At 37.9% G+C, this 22,320-nt stretch overlaps 1 protein-coding gene across 1 annotated transcript in view; it reads left to right on the top strand.

Moving 5' to 3' along the window:
• Positions 1 to 21,837, top strand: part of sls (sallimus) — a 124,632-nt gene extending 102,795 nt beyond the window's left edge. The window contains exons 35-49 of the mRNA XM_074099591.1: positions 4,114 to 6,300; positions 8,038 to 8,082; positions 9,192 to 9,302; positions 9,439 to 9,591; positions 9,678 to 10,649; positions 10,952 to 12,328; positions 12,428 to 12,715; positions 12,803 to 12,944; positions 13,040 to 13,752; positions 14,732 to 15,034; positions 15,899 to 16,195; positions 17,528 to 17,632; positions 18,136 to 18,327; positions 19,225 to 19,530; positions 21,342 to 21,837. Of these exons, the coding sequence (XP_073955692.1) occupies positions 4,114 to 6,300; positions 8,038 to 8,082; positions 9,192 to 9,302; positions 9,439 to 9,591; positions 9,678 to 10,649; positions 10,952 to 12,328; positions 12,428 to 12,715; positions 12,803 to 12,944; positions 13,040 to 13,752; positions 14,732 to 15,034; positions 15,899 to 16,195; positions 17,528 to 17,632; positions 18,136 to 18,327; positions 19,225 to 19,530; positions 21,342 to 21,541 (7,391 nt within the window). The 3' untranslated portion in view covers positions 21,542 to 21,837. The remainder of the gene's footprint in view (positions 1 to 4,113; positions 6,301 to 8,037; positions 8,083 to 9,191; positions 9,303 to 9,438; positions 9,592 to 9,677; positions 10,650 to 10,951; positions 12,329 to 12,427; positions 12,716 to 12,802; positions 12,945 to 13,039; positions 13,753 to 14,731; positions 15,035 to 15,898; positions 16,196 to 17,527; positions 17,633 to 18,135; positions 18,328 to 19,224; positions 19,531 to 21,341) is intronic.
• Positions 21,838 to 22,320: the final 483 nt, after the last annotated feature.

The following is a 22,320-nucleotide window of genomic DNA, read 5'->3' as shown; positions in this document are numbered from 1 at the left end:
TGGAAAGGTCCTGAAATACAAACTACACAAATCACTACAGAACAGATAGACGATGACGAACCTATAATTTCTGTACACTCCACACAAGAACTCACCGACGACACACTTACACATTTCGATTACACGTTCACACCTGACACTGCTAGGGTCGTTGAGGAAGCGCCAGAAAAGGTTGAGGTAACTCAGGTCTGCACAGGAACTAGCGAGGTAAGGAAAGGCAAAACCACAAAGCGAGTTCTTAAACGGGGACCTAAGGAACAGGTGACTGAAATTATTACAATCGAAAAAGATGGAGAAGAGCCAATCACTACTGTTTCATTTACTGAAGAAAAACCCGAAGAAGAACAACCAGAACCAGTTAAAACCATCGACCTGCCAGAGGAGACTAAAGTTGAGGAACAAAAGACTCCCGAGGGTAAGATATTTAAAAAGACTACAACGAAGAGAGTCATTAAACGTAAGAAAGGTCCCGAAATCCTTACCACACAATACACTACAGAACAAGTAAATGATGACAAACCTTCAATTTCTGTACACACCACACAAAAAGTCACTGACGACACACTTACACATTTTGATCACTTGTTTACACCTGAAACTGCTTGTGTCGTTGAGGAAGCGCCAGAAAAGGTTGAGGTTAGTCAGGTTTGCACAGAAAAAGGTGAGGTAAAGAACGTGAAAACCACAAAGCGAGTTATTAAACAGGGTTCTAAGGAACAGGTGAATGTAATTACTACAATCGAAAAAGATGGAGAAGAGCCAATCACTACTGTTTTACTTACTGCAGATAAACCCGAAGATGAAAAACAAGAACCAGTTAAAACCATCGAGCTGCCAGAGGAGACTACAGTAGAGGAACAAAAGAATCCGGAGGGTAAGATTACTAAAAAGACTACAACAAAGAGAGTCATTAAACGTAAGAAAGGTCCTGAAATCGTTACCACACAAATCATTACAGAACAGGTAGATGATAACGAACCTACCATTTCTGTACACACCACCCAAGAGCTCACTGACGACATACTTGCACATTTTGATTACGTTTATACACCTGACACTGCTAGGGTCCTTGAAGATGCGCCAGAAAAGGTTGAGGTAACTCAGGTTCGCACGGAAACAGGTAAGGTAAAGGAATTCAAAACGACAAAGCGAGTGAACAAACGGGGACCTAGGGAACAGTTAAATGAAATCACCACAATTGAAAAAGACGATGAAGAACCAAACACTACTGTTTCACTTACTGAACAAAAACCAGACGAAAATCAACAACAACCAGTTGAAACCGTCGAGCTGCCAGAGGAAACTTCGGTTGAGGAACAAGAGACTCCTAAGAGTAAGGTTACTAAAAAGACCACAACGAAGAGAATCATAACACAAAAGAAAGTTCCTGAAATTCATACCACACAAATCACAACAGAACAAGTAAATGATGATGAACCTACCATTTCTGTACACACCATACAAGAACTCCCTGACGACACACTCACACATTTTGATCACACATATACACCTGACACTGCTAGGGTCATTAAGGAAGTGCCAGAAAAGGTTGAGGTAACTCAGGTTCGCTCGGAAACAGGTGAGGTAAAGGAAGTCAAAACCACAAAGCGAGTGAACAAACGGGGACCTGAGGAACAGGTGACTGAATTCAGAACAATCGAAAAAGATGGAGAGGAGCCAATCACTATTGTTTCACTTACTGAAGAAAAACCCGAAGAAGATGAATCAGAACTAGTAAATACTGTCGAGCTGCCAGAGAAGACTACAGTTGAAGAACAAAAGACTCCTGAGGGTAAGACTTCTAAAAAGATTACAACAAAGAGAATCATTAAACGTAAGAAAGGTCCTGAAATCAAAACTACACAAGGCACTACAGAACAGGTAGAAGATGATGAACCAATTATTTCTGTACACGACACACATAAACTCACTTACGACTCACTTACACATATTGATGACACAAGTACACCTGCCACTGCTAGGGTTGTTGAGGAAGCGCCAGAAAAGGTTGATGTAACTCAGGTTCGCACAGAAACTGGCGACGTAAAGAAGGTCAAAACAACTAAACGGATCATAAAACGGGGACCTAAGGAACATGTGACTGAAATCACCACAATCGAAAAAGATGGTGAGGAGCCAATCACTACTGTTTTACTTACTGAAGAGAAATCCCAAAAAGAACAACTACAGCCAGTTGAAGCCGTGGAGCTGCCAGAAGAGACTTTGGTTGAGGAGCAGGAGACTCCTGAGGGTAGGATTACTAAAAAGACTATAAGGAAGAGAGTCATTGAACGTAAGAAAGGTCCTGAAATCCTTACCACACAAATCCCTAGAGAACAAGTAGATGATGATGAGCCTACCATTTCTGTACACACCACACAAGACCTCACTGACGATACACTTTCACAATTTGATCACACGTATACACCTGCCACTGCTAGGGTCGTTGAGGAAACGCCAGAAAAGGTTGAGGTAATTCAGGTTCGCATAGAAACAGGCGACGTAAAGAAGGTCAAAACAACAAAACGAATCATCAAACGGGGTCCTAAAGAACAAGTGACTGAAATCACTACAGTTGAAAAAGACGGAAAAGAGCCAATCACTACTGTTTCACTCACTGAAGAAAAACCTGATGTAGATCAACCACAGCCACTTGAAGTCGTAGAGCTGCCAGAGGAGACTTTGGTTGAGGAGCAGGAGACTCCTGAGGGTAAGATCACTAAAAAGTCAACAAGGAAAAGAATCATTAAACGTAAGAAAGGTCCTGAAATCTTGACCACACAAATAACTACAGAACAGGTAGATGACGACGAACCTATCATTTCTGTACACACTACACAAGAACTTACCGACGACACACTTACACATTTTGATCACACATATACACCTGACACTGCTAGGGTCATTAAGGAAGTGCCAGACAAAGTTGAGATAACTCAGGTTCGCATAGAAACTGGCGACGTACAGAAAGTCAAAACAACAAAGCAAATCATCGAACACGGACCTAAGGAACAAGTGACTGAAAACACTACAGTTAAAAAAGATGGAGAAGAGCCAATCACTACTGCTTCACTTGCTGAAGAAAAACCTGATGTAGATCAACCACAGCCAGTTGAAGCCGTGGACCTACCAGAGGAGATTTTGGTTGAGGAGCAGGAGACTCCCGAGGGTAAGATTACTAAAAAGACTACAACAAAGAGAGTCATTAAACGTAAGAAAGGTCCTCAAACCCTAGCTACACAAATAACTACAGAAAAGGTAGATGATGACGAACCTATCATTTTTGTACACACCACACAAGAATCCACTGACGACACACTTACATATTTTGATCACACGTATACACCTGACACTGCTAGGGTCATTGAGGAAGCGACAGAAAAAGTTGAGGTAAAACAGATCTACACAGAAATGTGCGAAAATGAGAAAATCAAAACAAAAAAGCTAGTTATTGAACGTTATCCTAAGAAAAACGTTACTATAATCACGGCTATCGAAAATGTTAGCAAACCTGCAGCAGAGCATTTAAAACCCATTGAAGCTTTAAAGTTTCTATTAGAAAGAACGGATAACATGGAAGAGTTTCCGGACGGTAAGAAAGCTTATGAAAGTAGAAAAAGGGGAATAATTTTTGGAGTTATAATTTCATTACTTACAATTTCAGCATAAAATCAAGTTTATGTTTGAGATTGTCATTGGTATTAAAAAAAAAGCCATTTATGTACTTTTATTAGTATACGGCTTAGATAAGTCAATTAAGCGATAGATAAAAAATGTACACCGAATAAAAAAATATTCCAAATCGAATAGGAATTTAATTTGCTATGGAGCAACCAACTACACAGTTTTTTTTTTCATAGTCTTTTTTCGATTATGTTCCAATGTTTTACACTTAGCACAACAACACAACACTTACATTTTACAGAATATGTACACTTAACGCCGACACGCATAAAACTGGTCTTATAACTATGGTTTTTATGTAACAATATGGAATTCAACAGGTTTTTTTCTACAACACTACAAAATTTGATTATAGTCATTTTTCATAATTGATTCTCAATTTTATAAATTTGTACATCATTATTTATTTTACTCTTTTGAATTTCACAGATGTTTTAGAAACTGTTGATAGCACTCCAACAAAAGAAAAGAAGTCTAGGAAGCCGAAGAAAAAAGTTGTTACTCAAGAAGCTCCAGTCGACAAAGAAAAAGAAGACTCAGTTGTGGAAGAGCCGGTTGTGGAAGAACCAGTAGCAGAAGAGCCAGTTGCAAAGAAACTACTTGTGAAAAAGCCAGTTACAAAAGAACCAGTTTTAGAAGAACAAGTCATAGAAGAACCCATTGTGGAAGAACCAGAACTGGTTGAAAAGGTAACCATCGAAAATGGAGAAGTTCCAAAACCCACGAAACTTAAGAAAAAACTTACTCCAATGAAAATTGAAAGATTATCTCTAGACGTTAATAAAGCTCAGTTTGCTGAGGAAACAGAAGGCCCTCAGTTTGCTAAATTAAAACTGAAAAAGCCAACTCCGAAGACGAAAACGGAGCAATCTACAGTCACCTTACCAAAATTCCAACTAAAAAGTCGTATTAAACATGTAACAGACTGGCCACCAGAAGAACTAAATTCCACAATTACTTACCTAAACAGCGTGCGCCAAAATGGGGAGTTATCAAGGAACATCAAGGAAGCAGCAAAAATTAAGAAAAAACCACTTAAATTGAAACAAATTGACTATGAAAAGCAAGAGTTGGAAAAACCAGAAGAGTTTGATTTCTCTTCAGCGGATGTACCATCTGAGGATATCAATGAAGGCTTTAAAGATAAGTCTGAAGAAATAAAGCTAGAAGACGAGGAAATTCCTAAAAATAAACAGAAAAAAGAAATCCCTCAGGATGTTAAACCAGAGGAACCGAAGAAATCTAAAATTAAACTTACACCTCAAAAGATAGAAAGAAAGGTTCTTGAAATGGATAAAGCTCAGCACGCAGAAAGTGTAGAAGGACCTCAATTTAAAGTACAGCTTAAGAAAACCATTGTAAAGCAAAAGCTAGACAGTGCTACGGTCTCTCTTCCTAAATTCCAATTGAAGAGTCGTATTACTTACGTCAGAGATTGGCCTCCAGAGTCTGTGGTACCAATAATAAGTTTTCTGGGTAGCGTTCGTCAAAATGGAATACTGTCACGAAATGTTAAAGAAGCTGCTAAAATTAAAAAGAAGCCAATAAAGGAATTAATATTGCCAGATTTAGAAAAAACGGAGCTCGAGAAACCTATTTTTGGTCATGAAGATATCATAGCATCTACAAAGCCCAGTGAAGCAGAGGAAAGTGATAAAACACTTATCCCAGATGACGAGCCTAAAGATGAACATGCTGAATTTATCATAAATAGACGGCCTAGCGTGAAAGTACACGAAGAAATAGTGGATGAATTTACTATAAAGAAGAAATTAAAACCTACTCGAAAGCCTTCCGTCACATTGCCTGAAATAACTGAACCTGAAACGGTAACCTTTAGACCAAAATCAACTAAAACAAAAGAAGACGTTGAACAAGAATTTAACATTCAATTAGATTCTTATGCTGAAGAAGAAATTTCAATGTCTAGTAAGGTTAAACTTAAACCTCAGAGGCAACCAACTTTCAGTGAAGCGGCTGGTGAAGCTTCTATCAAATTTTATGAAGAAGAAGATGGACCCGATATTGTTGAAATAATTGAAAGTGAAGATCAAAAGGAAGATGAAACTGCAAACGTCATGATGCAAATTAAAAAGAAGCAAAAAGAACTTTCAATTGAAACAACTGAAGATGTTAATATAACTATGACCAAACCAAAGTCGCAAGAAAGGTCCGAAATAACTCAAGATGTTAACTTAAAGTTGGAACGTAAACCAAAATACATTGTTGATGATCAAGAAGAAGTCAGTTTTGACGTTAAACCACAAGTTGAACAATTCACGACCGAAGAGCTTTCTCTTTCAAGTAAAATTAAGCTAAAGCCTAAAAAACGCGTTGTTATTTCGGAAGCCGCTGATGAACATTCTATACAGCTAACTCAAGAAATTGAAGATGATAGTCAAACAGAGGAAATCATTATCAGTGATGTAGAAGAAGAAAATGAAAATGTTCAAATGGTGTTAAAACGAAAACCCAAGAAACCGGCATACGAAGTCAGCGAGGTGGAAGAGTTGAGTGTAGAGCTCAAACCCAAGCGGATGAATGAAATCGAGTATGAGGAAGAACAGTTAACCATTTTAGCTAAGAGGAAACCTAGAAAGCCATCACAGCTGCAAGGTAAACCGCTTCATAAAAGCTTTCTGAGTGTTTCAAATTCTTACTTCATACAATAAAAATTGAATACGAAGCTTTGACTACTGTTCTCAATACTAGAAAGCAATTTTTACTGTTTTCCTCTAACATGCTCAGAAGTATTATACTCTCGTGATTTTCACTCATAGTCAAAATACCACAAACAGGACTTATCACGCTTAAACTCACGACTCTCTGTTTGTGGTATTATGCCTGTGCAATTTTTGAAATATGCAACGACAACCGTTTACTGACACGACTCTTGTTACCATGGCAACGCAATAAATAAACGACTTAGACTTTAGCTTGAAAAAAGTTTACGGTAACAATTTGAAAGGACAACGTTCGCTCGCACAACGCCTTCTATTGATTGAAAACTAAGTTAACACGTCATCTTGAGAGCTAAGCGGCCACCGTTCTTGTATAGTGGCCTCTATTGTTGTTTACTGGAACGCATTACGGGATATCAATGCAGATCTTTGTGTATCTGCACGCCAAGTTTCATGTAAATCCGTTCAGCCGTTCAAACATCTTCACAAACTTTCACATTTATAATATTAGCACATTTTTTGAGAACATGCGATGAGAACAAGCTGTATGTTATATGATGACCATGCAAATATTTTTCCCCGCCGTCAAACACTGTTGAATTTTTAAATAGACTAAAGTTGGTTTTGGCGAAAATTGATGTATCGTAAATGTACAAGCTGGGCAGTATTAGAATTTTTAATTTTATGAAGTGTGGTTTTCAAGAATCGATAGGTCGCAGATTACATATTGCTCTAATGCACTTTTTTCGAGCCACAAATTTTCAGGCAACAATCTGACTTTGGGCATTAATGCATATGCGTCAATAACACTGGTTCTGGACGCCTAATATTAGAGTTTTGCAATGAAATTGTTGGCACTGAGGTAGTGCAATATGTTTTAGGTTCATGGTCCCAGACGGAAGTGATTGGACGTTGTCCATTTTTAACTTAACATTTTCTACGGAAAGATACTTAGGTACTAATATTTCCAAAGCTTGAGTTAGTATTGTAAGTAATTGCTGTATTTAAGTACTATCAAAAGGGTTTAAGCGGCAATAGCGTGAATCGGGCTATCATAGTGTAAAAATCAGAAGACATGGTACCTATTCTTGATAAAAATATAAATACAGAATGTCTCTAAACATGGGGCTCTAAATGTAAGATTCGATTCTACTCGCATAACTGAGCTACTCTTGTTCTGCAATTTGATAAAAACATGACCATTATTACGTTTTTTTACATACAGATTAAATGTTATTTTCAATGTATGAAATACAATACTAAATTGAGAGCACTTTGATAAATGTTTATCAAAGCGATGTCAAATAAATGTCACAAAAATCTTTTTTAAAGATCCCCTTACCACGAGGTACGATGATCTTCGAGTCATTTGAAAATGTTACAATACAAAATTAGCATAGTTATGCGAGTAGAAATTGAACCTAGCATTTAAATACCCATGGTCAGAGACACGCTGTAAATATTCATAATTTACTTCAGTGTCAAATTAATGCAGCTTATTGGTTGCTCCCTTTATGACGGATATTTCCAGAGCTATTGTGACATTTCATGCTCTATTTCTAATCAGTTAATCTACGTAAACTGCTAAGAAAGAGAGCTTCAGTTTGATTTCGGTTAAACCCTTGTCGTCACTGATGTTGAGAAAGCGATATTATTTTTGTACACGTTACAGAAGCAGAAGCTTCAATGAAGATCTCAAGAGAATTGGAATTCCCAGGTGAGTCACTGATATTTGAGAAGGGGGAGGGAGTGACACGTGACTCTCCACACGAGTAAAACAAGCGAGCAAAAATTTGAGAGAAACAGAACAAAATATTTCTTTATTTGAATAAATAGAGCGAACGCTTGTTTTGCTGCTCGTGCGTATGCCTACGGGTGTCACAAATGAAAAAATAATCAGGATACGCTTCCATGGAAGCGGAGTGGAGCGAAGACGTCCAGAATTGACTAATTAATAATTGATGACTTGTTGATTTCACATGAAGTGATGGGTGACTGCACGTATCCACTCCTCTTAGCTTTAATGGAAGCGCACTCTTAACATTTTGTTAAAGCGCGGAAGCTCAATATAATCCTTTTAAGCAAATTTTAAACGAAATTTTTGTTTTGAGGTGGCTAATTTTGCAGCAGTTCTATGTCAATAGGCTTTACTTTTCTCTAGTTTTTGATTTTTGGTTTTGGTCATCTACAGTGTAGTTTTGTATAAATCAAAAAATACCTACAGACGCATCTTACTTAATTTGGTAGGTACTTATTTCAGAAGTACATCCCAAGTCTAATTGACAGATTTAGTGACTTGTTGAATAAAAAAATAAATACTTTGTATCTATTGGACAGAGTATATTTTAGCAGTTTAAGTAACATGTGAAAGTGAGTTTATATTGTTGATAAATTACACATCCAAAACATTTTATTTCACTACTTTCACGTAAATTGAAAAATAAATGAATTTAGGTAGAATTTTGAACCCACACAATTTTCTGAATCAATTTCAAATTCACAACATCATTACGATGCATGGCTTTACTATCAATGTTACGGTTTAAGTCCATGTGAATGTTGTGATAAAATCGAAATGTTCACTGTATTGTACATATTTTTCCGATAGTTATAGTCGATTGCATCTGTTTGTTTGTTCAAAGATGTTAATAGCAGGCCCTTAATCCTAAACTGTGTTTAAGAAAATGGTAACCAGAAACATTGCACAATCCAAGTCATATACACGAGATTTATCTGATGTATGTGACATAGCTAAACTTATTTCCCGTTTCTTAAATACTTAAAGTAATAGAGTAAATGTAATTGTTGTTAATTTATATTTATCAGAAACGCCATTAGATGTCAGAAGCGGCGACACCGTATTCGCCGTATATTCATATGTGGCCGAGACAGATGAAGCGATCAACCTCGTGGAAGGAGAACGACTATATATATTAGGTTTGTATTTTGCTTGTCTTCTCAGAGCCCTTAAAATTCATAAATTTAATTTTTAACATTACACTTAAATGAATATTTCGTGATGAAACTGAGGAGAAAAATGTTATTAACTTAGAACTTGTCATTATTTTTTTAGAAACAACGAACCAGGACTGGTGGTTTGTTTGCAAACATCTCACAGAAGAGAAGGGTTTCGTGCCAGCACAATATTTGATGGATGAAGAAAACTACACACTTTACTTGCAGAAGAAACTTAATGAGAAAATTGACAAGCTTCCAGTGTTTGAGAGTAAGCAATCACGCATTGTTTTATTACTGGTATAAAGCGTTTGAAAACTTACAAATTTACATATTTTATTTTTCAACATTTTGCAGAACCCACTTCTGAGGAACAGGCCGTAGCTCCGATATTTGTTGAGAAACTACGTCCTAAACACACGCCAGATGGCTCAACCGTTCAGTTCGAATGCCAAGTCGAAGGACATCCGAGACCGCAGATCACGTGGTTCCGACAAACGGCCATCATCAAACCGTCGCAAGATTTCCAGATGTACTATGACGATGACAATGTAGCGACACTTGTGATCCGAGAGGTGTTCCCTGAAGATGCTGGAACATTTACTTGTGTAGCTAAGAATGCTGCTGGTTTTGCTTCGAGCACAACTGAACTTATTGTAGAAGCACCCCTCTCCGACCACGGATCGGAGATGACCGTCCTATCTAGAAAGAGTTTATCAAGAGAATCGTCACTTGCTGATATCTTGGAAGGTATCCCTCCGACTTTCTCGAAGAAACCCAAAGCACAATATGTTAATGAAGGATCTCAAATTTTCCTAGAGTGCAGGCTGGTAGCCATTCCAGAGCCAGATATTGCGTGGTTCTTCAAGGGCGAGGAGATCATACCGGACGATAACGTTTCTATTGCAACAGAGTCAGATATGCACATGTATTGTAGTGTTCTCAAAATATCAAACGTAAAGAAGCTGCAAGAAGGTACTTATACAGTACTCGCAGTAAATAGGGAGGGTGAAGCTAGCCTTCCTATAGTTCTTAAAATAAAGACAGGCCAGAAAGAAAAACCACAAGTCATTGAGCCTTTGAAGAGTTTGACTATCAGAGAAGGAGAGAGTGTCGTTCTAACAACTCAAGTGGTTGGTAACCCTCAACCAACAGTGACATGGTATCGCAATAACAAGCCAATCACTGCATTGCAAACTAAATCAGATGGAGAAACTCATACGGTAACCATCGTAAAACCTCGAAAAGGAAAGGATGACGGAGTTTATACTCTTAAAGCCGTTAATAGTGAAGGAACTGCTGAAACTAGTGCTGTTATTACAATTGAAGGTATGTATTCATTATATCATCAGAAAGATCTACAAAAAATACAGCATTCGACATTCATTTATTTACACACAAAAAATAACAAATATAAATTCCAAAAGCACAGAAAAATAAAACTAACTTATTTTAAGCCTAAAAACCTAATCACCTGTGGAAAAAAAAGCTTACTTTTTTATTTTAAGTTTTCAGCTTCGAGTTCACATGTGCCAAGAGTTTCAACAGCAAAAGCCTCAAATATAGCCTGTCCGCCAAATTTGTATAACAATTTAGAATTCGATAAGTAACGTGAATATTTATTTTTCCAGAACCTACGGAAGAAAATGCTGAGCCTCCGTTATTCATTAACCGATTCCAGGAAATCACTGTTAAAGAAAAGGGAACAATAAAATTGGCAGCCAAAGTCACCGGCAATCCTGTTCCTTCAATCACTTGGTACAGAAATAATCAAATAATCACTCCGTCTGAAACGGTGACACAGAACTTCGATGGAGAGAATATTGAACTAGTAATAACAAATGTAGATTCTGAAATTGATTCCGGTGATTACAAGTGTGTGGCTTCAAATAGTGCTGGTAAAGCATCACACGGAGCTAGAGTCACTATTGACGTAGAAAAAGTGACATTTGTGAAAAAGTTAAGCACTAGCTACGAAATTGAAGAAGGAAAAACTATTACGTTAGAATGTCAAACATCCCACACTGTATCCACAAAATGGTACCACAACGACAAAGAACTTAGTGGTATGGATCACAGGGAAATCATTCAAGAAGGGCGCACACATAAACTGCGCATCAAGAAGACCAAATTAACTGATAAGGGTACTATTAAGTGTGTAGTCAAGGGTCAAGAAACTGGTACAAAACTTACCGTATTTGAAACAATACCCGAATTCACACGTAGGCTACAAGATTTCGAAGTTAAAGAAAAGGATGTGGCTATCCTAGAGGTTGAAATTAACTCTGAAACTGCAGATGTAGTTTGGGAGAGAGATGGTAAAAAGATTAAACCTAAAAAGAATAAATACGAACTGGAAAAACGCGGTAACATCCGAAAACTTCTCATCAGAAATACATCAGTTCACGATGAAGGTGAATACACATGTACTCTTCGAGATGACACCTGTACAGCAGAAGTTACAGTAGTAGAATTACCTCCGGAAATTATTTCACGTCTTCAAGATCAAAAGGTTAACAAGGGTAATAAAGCCACGTTTGAAATAGAACTTACGAAAGGTGATGCTTTGGTCCAATGGTTCAAGGACGATGTAGAAATACAATTTTCTAATCATATGCAACTAACAATTGATGGTAAGAAACAAAAGTTAAAAATATATGACTGTGACAATGCTGACGCAGGTGAATATGCCTGTGAAGTAGGCAGTGACAGATGTTCAGCCAAACTTGTGGTTGAAGAGCCCTCGGTTGATTTTACCTTGCGACTGCCGGAGGTTATTACAGTACCAGCAAACACCGATGCCTACTTAACAGTTGAAATACCGGACGAGAGTTACGATGTCACGTGGTATAAAAAGAAGACTCTACTGGAAGACACAGAAAAGTTCACGCTGATATCAGATGTTACAAAACGCACACTTATTATAAGAAAATGTACCGAAGAAGACCAAACGGAATATTCCGTTTCGTTACTCGATGCTAAATGCTTCACGAAATTGAAAGTAGAAGGTAAGATACTCTTAAATTTTATTAGTACACTAAACTCGTACCTCTGATTTAGTTTTCATATATTATTAATTAATCTAATTGTAACTTATCTCTTTCCAGTTGTTGAATCACCTCCCAAAATCCTTAATTACGAAAGCGAGTACAAAATTAAGAGAGGTGGTGATGTTACACTACAAGTTCAGTATAATGCCTTACCGCAGCCAGTTGATGAATGGGTGGTGAATTCGAAGATAATTAAGAAATCTAAACATACAAAACCATCCATTGACTCTGAGAGCGCAAGTTTGACGATTAAAAAGGTTGAAAATACTGACGCTGGCATCTACAAACTTAAGCTTGTAAATAACTGTGGCGAAGCGGAAGTAGAAATCAATGTTGTTGTTATGGGTAAGTGGTTTATTAATTTCAAATATTAACATGATGTTGTACTTAGTGCGGGATATATAACTTTAATGGTGAATTATTTTCTGGTAGATATACCTTCGCCGCCTGGCAAGCCTACTCCGCTAGAGACAGATGACACCTCCATAAACATCTGCTGGAGCGAACCTGAAAACAATGGAAATTCGGTTATCGTCTGTTACATTGTTGAATATCAGGAAATTAATACCACTGAGTAAGTAAATTATAACACCACTAATTCTATATTAGTATAATTGATTAAGTGCTTGTGTTTTGACATTTTATTTCACTGCACTATCATTGTTACAGATGGATCTCAATAGAAAATGTCACCAAGACACAACACTGCGTAAACAATTTGAGAACAAAATCCTCATATCGTTTTAGAATATTTGCAGTCAATGAAGTAGGTGTTAGTGAGTCTTCTGAGATCTCCGAATACGTAGTTGTACAGAAAGTTACTAAATCACTGCCCCCTTCAGTCGAAAGGCCACTGAAGGACGTTATAATAGGACCAAATGAAGACGTCGAGCTGTCTTGTATATTCGGTGGCATTCCACAGCCCAAGGTTGCGTGGTTCAAAGATGGAAACAAACTCAAAACTGCTAAAGCAACCTACGAGAACAGAGTAGCCACTCTTGTGGTTACTTCGACAGTATCTTCAGAAGGTGAATACAGATGCGTCGCTTCCAATGAAGTAGGTGAAGCAGAAACTACGTGTAGGCTTGAAATTCAACAGAAACCGATCATAACTGTACCCGAAAATGAAATCAACCAGAGGCACAAGGTAGACGATGAATGGTCAGTGACAGCTTCATACGAAGGAATACCGTTGCCAAAACTTAAGTGGTACAGAAATGGTACGAGAATAGAAAGCACTAACGATATTGAAATCATTACAACTGAAACGACAAGCACGATAAGAATACGACAGCTAGATCGGTCGCATTCAAACAAATACACTGTTGAAGCTGAAAATAAGGCAGGCAGTAGCATGGTAGAGCTTACTCTTAAAGTATACGGTAAGTTTCTTACTCATTGTATGGACTCGAACGGATTACGAAGAAATTGTCTTCATTGTGCGGTTAAAAGTTACATCCATTATTAAAGGTACCCTAAAAGTTTTGCCGTATTACTTCCAATTTGTCGTCCGTCTGTCTGAGGAAAAAGATTTCCTAAAAACAGATGAACTGTACATGGCTGGTTTTACTCGGCTTTTTGGGTGGTAATAGTTTCTAAACGAAGACTGCACAACTTGAACTAAAGTTACTTGAGTGAGGGTATAAGGTTTCTAACCCAAACTGGATTAATGATTTTAGATGACAGTCAGCGGCGTAGCAAATCTAAATCACCCCAAGGGGAATGTTTGGGTAATAAGAATGTCCCCAATTTATAAACCACATTTTTTTAGACGTGCTATAACGAAAGTTTTCTAGAAGTCCATTATAACAATTATAAGAATCACGACAACCATTTGAAAGGATTTTAAAAAGACGATTAATTTTGAATCGGCTTTTTAAATCGAGAACAAATTGTAACTTAAGTTCTCTGGCATGGCTTGCAAATAGGTGCACGCTGATTTCGGTGAAGTCTACATGAAAGGAAATGCTTCACATGGAACTGAAAAATTGTACGCTCATTTAGTACCTATGCAGTTCTGTTTCCATGTAAATTTCACCCTTATTCCAACTTAGCCGGTTTTCTTGGCCGATTTATCCTTGAATTTAATTTTGAAAAGGCAACCAAATAAAGAAACAAGTTAATTAATTTTTAAATTTATTCTAACATGAAATCATAAGTTCTGTACATATACCTAGTCACTTACCCACTTTAAACAATGCATGTTTCTGTTATGCATTAGGCGTTTATGCGCCAAGGGTCGTACTTACCATAAGGATCCAACACCGTCCTCTAAAACCAACGAGGAAATAAAAACTATCATCAACGTTAGCATGCCACCATAAAAACATTTCAGCACACTAATCATTACAAATGTTACAGACAAACCTAGCAAACCCGAAGGTCCAGTAGTTATGCGAGAGATTAGTCGAGAATCGGTTACCATAGAATGGAAACCACCGGTAGACGATGGTGGATTAGAACTCACCAAATACGCCATTGAGAAACACGAACCTGACACCAATCGATGGGTGAAAGTGGCAGACGTAGACAAGAACGTAGAAACGTACTGCATACAGCGATTAAATGAGAATTGCGAGTATATGTTCCGTGTTATGGCTCAGAATCCGATAGGATTCTCAGAAGCTTTGGAGAGCGATCCCATTGTCATAAAGACAGCTTTAGGTACGTGAGGATCCTCTAAAGTGTGTTGAATGAAGGATCTAACAGTTACGAACACAGACGGTTATGAATTGAATAACAGATCGCAGGTTTTTTAAAGCGCAAGCCCTTCGGCTTGCCTTCGCAAGAGCGATAAATGTGTGATCTAAGGCTTTTTCATTACCGTTCTAAGTGTGCTTAATTTTATGGTCTTCCCCTGGCCGTGTAGAAGTATTTTTCTCTACATACCTAGTAGATACTTCTTCCAGCTTTGGGTTAACATAAAATGCAATCAATAATCATCATCAGCTTAAAACAAATTAATATTTAATTATTTACATATCACTTATAATAAATAATGAGCCATAACTAACTTACTTACTACTACCTACACATTTAGATGGTTTTTGGGAAATATCACATTACCGATAGTTACCGACAAAACCACAATAATTTCTTGAGATTTAATAGATCTTGGCATACTTATAATAATAATAACTAATTTTATTCATTTATCAAATATTAACTCAAATAATTATATCTCGCATTCATAATTTCTGAAACTTTTTAAATGCTCTTGCTTTTAGTTTTGAGTGCACAAATGCGCATTAAGACCTAACTGGTGATTATTTCAACTAATAACGTGTAGGTATTGAAAGTTCTATCAAAATAACCTATAGCATCTAACAATATTAATTTATCGAATAATAAACATTACTTAGGCGAAAAAGTTCCGTTACGATTCTGCCATGCCTTCAGTAACAATAATAAAATGCCCGTGATGTCAGCTTTTGCTTTTAACTATCTAACTTGCTAGCGCTGCTTTGGAATCATACTAAAGAACATTAAATCCAAAGGGATATTGTTCAAACAAAGTCTCAATTTTAGATGTACCGTCACCTCCGTTGGGCCCTCTCGGCTTTTATGGTATTAGCAGTGATTCGCTGACCATCACGTGGTACCCGTCAGAGAAGAACGGTGGCTCTCCGATCCTCGATTACACCGTAGAAATAAAACAAGAAGGCAAAAAGTGGAAGCAAGTTGCAACCGTCACTGAAACTCGGACCAAAATACAAAAGTTGACATTCAATACTATCTATGAGTTCAGAATATACGCTAGGAATGAAATAGGCACGAGCTTGCCTTACACGTCTGATGAGAGAATTACGATAGGAAAGACGTTGTGTAAGTATTATCATTTAAATATCTTCTTCCAAAGACTCAATAGCGGTCAATAAAATATTATTATTTTATTTTATTTAATTATTGTCAATATGAAGCCTTGAGTTTTTAAATAAATAGATTATTATTATTTATTATAATATACTTATGCCGATGTCAGTAGCTATGCATATCGTAAAGAAGAGTAGAAAACATTTTGAAAGGCCAAAGCACAGGCTTCCCTCTTCCATGTCGGCACGTTAGCCATAGGACAATGAAAATCATTGCTCAATGTGCAGTGTGCACTTACCAAAGCACTACGTAGAATACAGAAGGGAACCGCAGCTTTTGGACACACGGGGAAATTAAATTCCCAACACGCGCCTTCAACTAGAATTCAAGCATAATTCTTCTTCTCTTTTAAAATATGGCTTTTCTCTCCTAATTGTTGTTTCTTTAAAAAAATATGGCTCTGTCCATCGGAGGACAATTTTGCCAGTGTCTAGTTTTTTGCCGTTGTACGGTAATTCAAGATCACGCTTATAAACAGCAAAATGTCACTGTCAAACTGGCAAAATTAAAGAAAACCTCTTTGAAGAAAACATTTATTTATTGTCTAACGCATTTATTTTATTGACGTTCGCGATCTCATTCACCGTCTCTTTCTACCCTCATCTTATACCGTGTGACAGAAAGAAGTGGTAAAACGATTGTGATTCCAAGTGTGTTAGAAACTAATTCCTATGTTCCTAAAGAGAATACAGTTACTTAGTATTCTATGTATATGTTGGCAATTATCTTCACCAACCGCAGAACGCTGTTATACGTTAGATTTTGGTAGGTGGAACTACATTATAGGTACTACATGGTCATCTCCTCACTCTCATGTCCTGACTTGACGGAAATCATATCGTAAGCAATAGAACTCACTTTCACTTTTATGTATTCAATTATTTATTTAAATTTTGATTCTTTATTTTCTTTATTTCTCTAAAATGATTATAATAAAGCCTTGATTATCACAAAGGTATTTAGGTTAGTACGTACCCGTTCATTATATTATAAATAACTAGTCCCTTTGTCAGTGTGACTCGCCATCTGTGTAGCCCGATACAAAAAAGAGGCACTGAATATCAAAGAATTTCATCATTCCTTTTGGTAATTGGCATATTTACGTAGTGCGGACCATTTGAAAATAGAAAGTTCAGGAGAAAAATACATCGTTTTCTTGGAAATCTCCTCAGATTATAAAGTCAATAATTAAAATTTACAACTCGGATAAGGCACTACCGTGTAACGCACTAGTTACCAATTACTTATTTTCCGCCCTTTAATACAATGTACTATTTCATGTAGCTCCACCATCCCAACCACTGAACTTCGTGATCAAGGATGCCACTTCGAGGTCGGTCACGCTTCAGTGGACGGCGCCAGAGAGCGATGGAGGAAGCGTCATTACAAGTAAGGCCACGTGCACATATCATACAGGTGGAAGGGAAATCAACGTCCACCTCAGGCTTTGGGTGTCGATTCTGTTTCATCGCATCAGCCATGTCATATTGGGGTCGAGCCCCCCTCTTCCTGGAAAATAACCCTATAGGCAAACACTATAAATATCAAAATTACCTAGCTTTGGTTAGAGATCCTTAAGCGGGTCCTGGGTTGGATCTCCATTCGGGGTAGGTAGATATTTATGTTTAAAAAGTACGAATGATTGATTTTTAAATCTTGGATGCTTATTATGCTTTCATTATGTATTTAAGTATGTTTGAAATGTAGGATAAGTATGTAGATACTGGCTGCCTATACCTATAATGTTTTTTCATATATCGATGATCTGATTTTTCTCTGTATGAATTCCGCAATTTCGGAAAGTTCCTTTGGCACATCAGTAGTTGAGTTATCTCGTCAAGATGTGTTGAAGCGCCTGTACCAGTATTAACGAAACAATTTTCCAATTCCAGATTACATTATAGAATACAAGACTGTCAAAGGCAAAACATGGAGCAAGGTCATAACCGTCGGTGGTTCGGTCTACGAGCACTGCATAGAGAACATCAAAGACACAGAGATCGTGTTCAGGATATCAGCCGAGAACGCTATCGGAGTCAGCTTGACCACGGAATCGGAAACGGTCCGTCTGGAAAAGCATGCAAGTAAGTGGAAAGCTGTGATATCTCCAATACACTAGTTGTCGAAGTTCATAGATGAGGTGTGTCTGATAAAAGAAAATCGACGCGCCAAGTTAAACGAAGCACTATCATTAAGTTTCTTCTGCTGTGTAGATTTCCCAATCTCTTCCCAAGTGTCAATTTTCTGCGAAACCAAAAATTTATTGAACACAGTAGGTTAGGTTAAGTTTGTTTAATGAAAGTTCCGAAAAAAACATGGTTTCAGAAAAAATCGTAATTTGGGAGATTACACAGTTGCCAAGTGAAACATATGGGAAAAAAAACTATGCGAAACGGCAGAGAACCATCTCTTTGCTCCGTTTGAAATTTCTTCCTAAAGCTCCCTGTTTCTTTTACTACTCGTACCTAAGTAAATCCTCCTAACTTTCTCTGAGCGTTCTCATAAAGTTATAACAAAGAACCGACGTGCAACCGGGTTTTTGCCGGTGTGAGTCCAGCACTGTCTGGACCCTCTAAACTCAAACTCAAAGTCTTTATTGCGCTAAATTTGTGATAAGATCTTAAAAAGTATGAACGTTCAATATTTACCCTGTTAGGGCACAGCAATATTATACACAAATAATTAGTAAATTCTCTCTTAAAATTAAAATCAAGCATTTTCATAATAAAAATTAATAACAACAATAATAATATAACCTAACCATAATAATGTAACCTCTCTTTCCAATCATCCATAATGGATTTTTCCCCACGCCGTGCGCGGGGCGTGCAGCCCCCATATTCTATGAAACATCTTATATAACATTTCAAAACTAAAAACAAGAAAACATGCAGGGACTAGTAGTGCCTTTGGCCCTAAGGGCGACCCAACCCCAAAAAATAATGTTATAAGGGGCACTAACGTACATTTCATCTTTCCAGCCGTGCCATCGCCGCCGACGGCGCCGCTCGAGATCAGAACGGTCGGCAGCAACATTGTCATGACGTCATGGGGCACTCCCGAATGGGACGGCGGAGCGCCCCTCCAAGGCTACAACATCGCCATCCGTGACGTCACGAAGACTATGTGGATGGAAGTTGGCAAGGTCGACGCTCACACGCTCAAGTTGAACATCAGAGACCTGAGCGAAGACCACACGTATATGATCAGGATATACGCGAGGAATGAGATTGGGCTCAGCGAGCCGCTCGAGTCTGATGAACCGTTCAAGGTCCTGCCTGGAGAAGGTTAGTATTCAGTTTCTGTGGCAAATAAGTAATAGTTTCAGTCGGACTCTAAGTACCTAACTACCTACAGCCACTGACTGATAGACAAATTACAAAGTTTCAGTATCTTCCTCAAGACCAACTCATGCTTCACCGTATATTATTATATTTCTTGATATGCATTAATTGCATTGTATTTACCTATCTCTACAGACTGTCTTTAAATTCTTCTGAAAAAATTCAGCAAGTTTATTGGCACCTCAATTTTATGTTCAAAGTATGTTCAATTATTTACTCTTTGAACATGGATCAATGTATTTTTATTTAGCCTGTGATGTCTCTCAACCGTGGGACAAAGGGGCCCTTGCCCTGAGGTGCAAGAGCTTTCATTACATTGTCACATTTGAAACACATTTTCGTGCCATCCAAAATAAAGAAAAAAAAACAAATAAAGTGTCTATATCGTTTCGCCTAAAGTTGTTTGTCCTTTTGTTGATAGTCCTAATTGAGGTGTCCTAATTTGTTAATTATACTGAAATCTTCGACTTTTCAGGAATTCTATAAACTAAACCTAACCTAACTCATTCTAAGTAACCAACGCATGAGATGTTCTGAAATATTTTCAGTTTCATGTGTTAGGGCAATCAATCACTAGGACAAACATTATATTGGGACAAAAGACGTTAGGCGATACGACGAGCTCCCAATATATTCTGTAGTAAGGGATGCTTTGCACTGAATATATCTATGGCTCCTTACTTTAAAAGACAAAAACCCCTTTTGACCCGTTTTAGAATCACTTCGTTGACCGAACCAATTTGAAAGAATATTTCACTGATAGGCTGATACATTTAGGACCAGGGGCCGTATTGCCTAACGTTTCTGACGCTAGCGTTTGCAATCAAATGACAGATTTCGCATACAAAAACTGTCATTAGATTGCGATCGCGATCGTCAGAAACCCGCCACCCGCCTTCCTTCGCCAACGGGTGAGAACAGAATTACCTAGTCCCGAACATTTACGAACACAGCATTAGACGTCGCAGACGACGGGCCGCTATCCGCTGCGGGTGTTGGGTCGGAACGACCCAGGGCTATCTACTACCCCAAATTAGCATATGCTACTTATTTATTTATTCCTCTTAATGGCGGCCATAAGGCTTGGGCCAATGTCAGTTAAATTAAAGATAAATATATTCTTCTTATTCACGTTGTACGGTGATTGTAGTTTTTGCAACTTGATAGCAAAATTCCAGAAACAACACGGAGACCACTTGCGCATTAAAAAATGTCAGACACGAGAGCAATATAGAATTTTGTGATCACTGTTCACTGTTAAGGTTAATCGCCGCATAAAACACTATCAAAATTATACTTCAACTAGCCAAAGAAGCAGAAATACCAAAATTAGATATCGTCTACATCCGCCATGTTCGAATGCTACAAATCGAATCCATATGCTACTTTCTATCCTGCGAAACTTGTACTATCGTATACGTGTTTGTCAAGAACAAATGCCAAAGTGACAGATAAAGACAAATGTTAAACTAAGAAAAGCCTAACCCCCTGTTTCACCGTACCGTACCGTCTCTGTCTGTTTTGTTCGAATAGACGGAGACGGCGTCACATTTATCCATCAAATAAAATTAATCAATGGGTGGTGCAACAGCCTCTAAGTTTGTTCATCCCCCAAGATCAAAATTTGATAAACCGAACAGTCTCCTAATGTGTGATATATCGTAAAACGGCAAGTGAAAGCCATTAATAAAAAAAGATAAGCCTAACGAATGTATATAAACGGGTTACTTAAAGCTGTCTTGTCCTATCCCCAGCGGAGTCCCACGACGACGAAGAGTTGGGAGAGCACACGGAGGCTACGGAGCCGACGTCATTCAGCACCCAGACGACCACCTCCTGGATGCGAGAGCACAACATGGATGCCGACATCCGCTCCTACGCGCGAGGCTCCCTCCTCCGCCGCGACGAATACTTCTTCAGGATTTGGCACTACGCCAAACAACTGTTCAAGTGACGCGACCTGAGCACCAATTGACCTGTGATATTTAAACGACATAGTTCGCGGATAGTAGAAGCGTCCTTTTATAATTTTATAACAGTTTTTTTCAGTAGAACTATATTAATTTATTTTAGTTAAGGTTAAATTATTTATTTATTGTTACAAACGGCACGGTTGGAGCCGCATCCGATCGTTTGGGAGACGTGTTAAATATAGGTGCAAAATATTTATTCGATAAATCGGATGAGGCTCGAACCTACGCTGGTTGTAATTGAAATTGAACTTTTTTATTATATACGTGCAATTATGAAGATGTGTTATTTTTTCTATGCCACCCTTTATATGTAAGTACCTATCTGATAAAATCGGTTTGTTTATACTTTTAAGAAATTGGATAGGCATAACGTATAGCACGTTTCATATCATAACAAACCGTCGCCGTCGCGTGTCATGTATGTGTTTGACATTCCGTTTAACACTGTCTGACACGTTCCTATTACGATCATGGCATAATACGGTGTAATGACAAAGTGTAGAGACCTTTACTGCATACATTTGAGAGCAAGATTTTTTGCCACTCAGTATATTATCAAAATTATGTATTATCAACATATCACTGAACACGACGCCGTGGTGCTCTAGTGGTTTGACCTATCGCCTCTCGATCAGAGGTTCGTGGGTTCAAACCCCGGCCCGCACCTCTGAGCTTTTCGAAATTCATGTGCGAAATTGCATTTGAAATTTACCACGAGCTTTACGGCGAAGGAAAACATCGTGAGGAAACCTGCACACAC

This window comes from Choristoneura fumiferana, chromosome Z, assembly GCF_025370935.1.
Source record: "Choristoneura fumiferana chromosome Z, NRCan_CFum_1, whole genome shotgun sequence".
In the NCBI taxonomy this organism is placed as follows: Eukaryota; Metazoa; Arthropoda; class Insecta; order Lepidoptera; family Tortricidae; genus Choristoneura; species Choristoneura fumiferana.
Note: the sequence above shows the minus strand (reverse complement) of the source record. Positions and strands in the feature narration are given on the sequence as shown.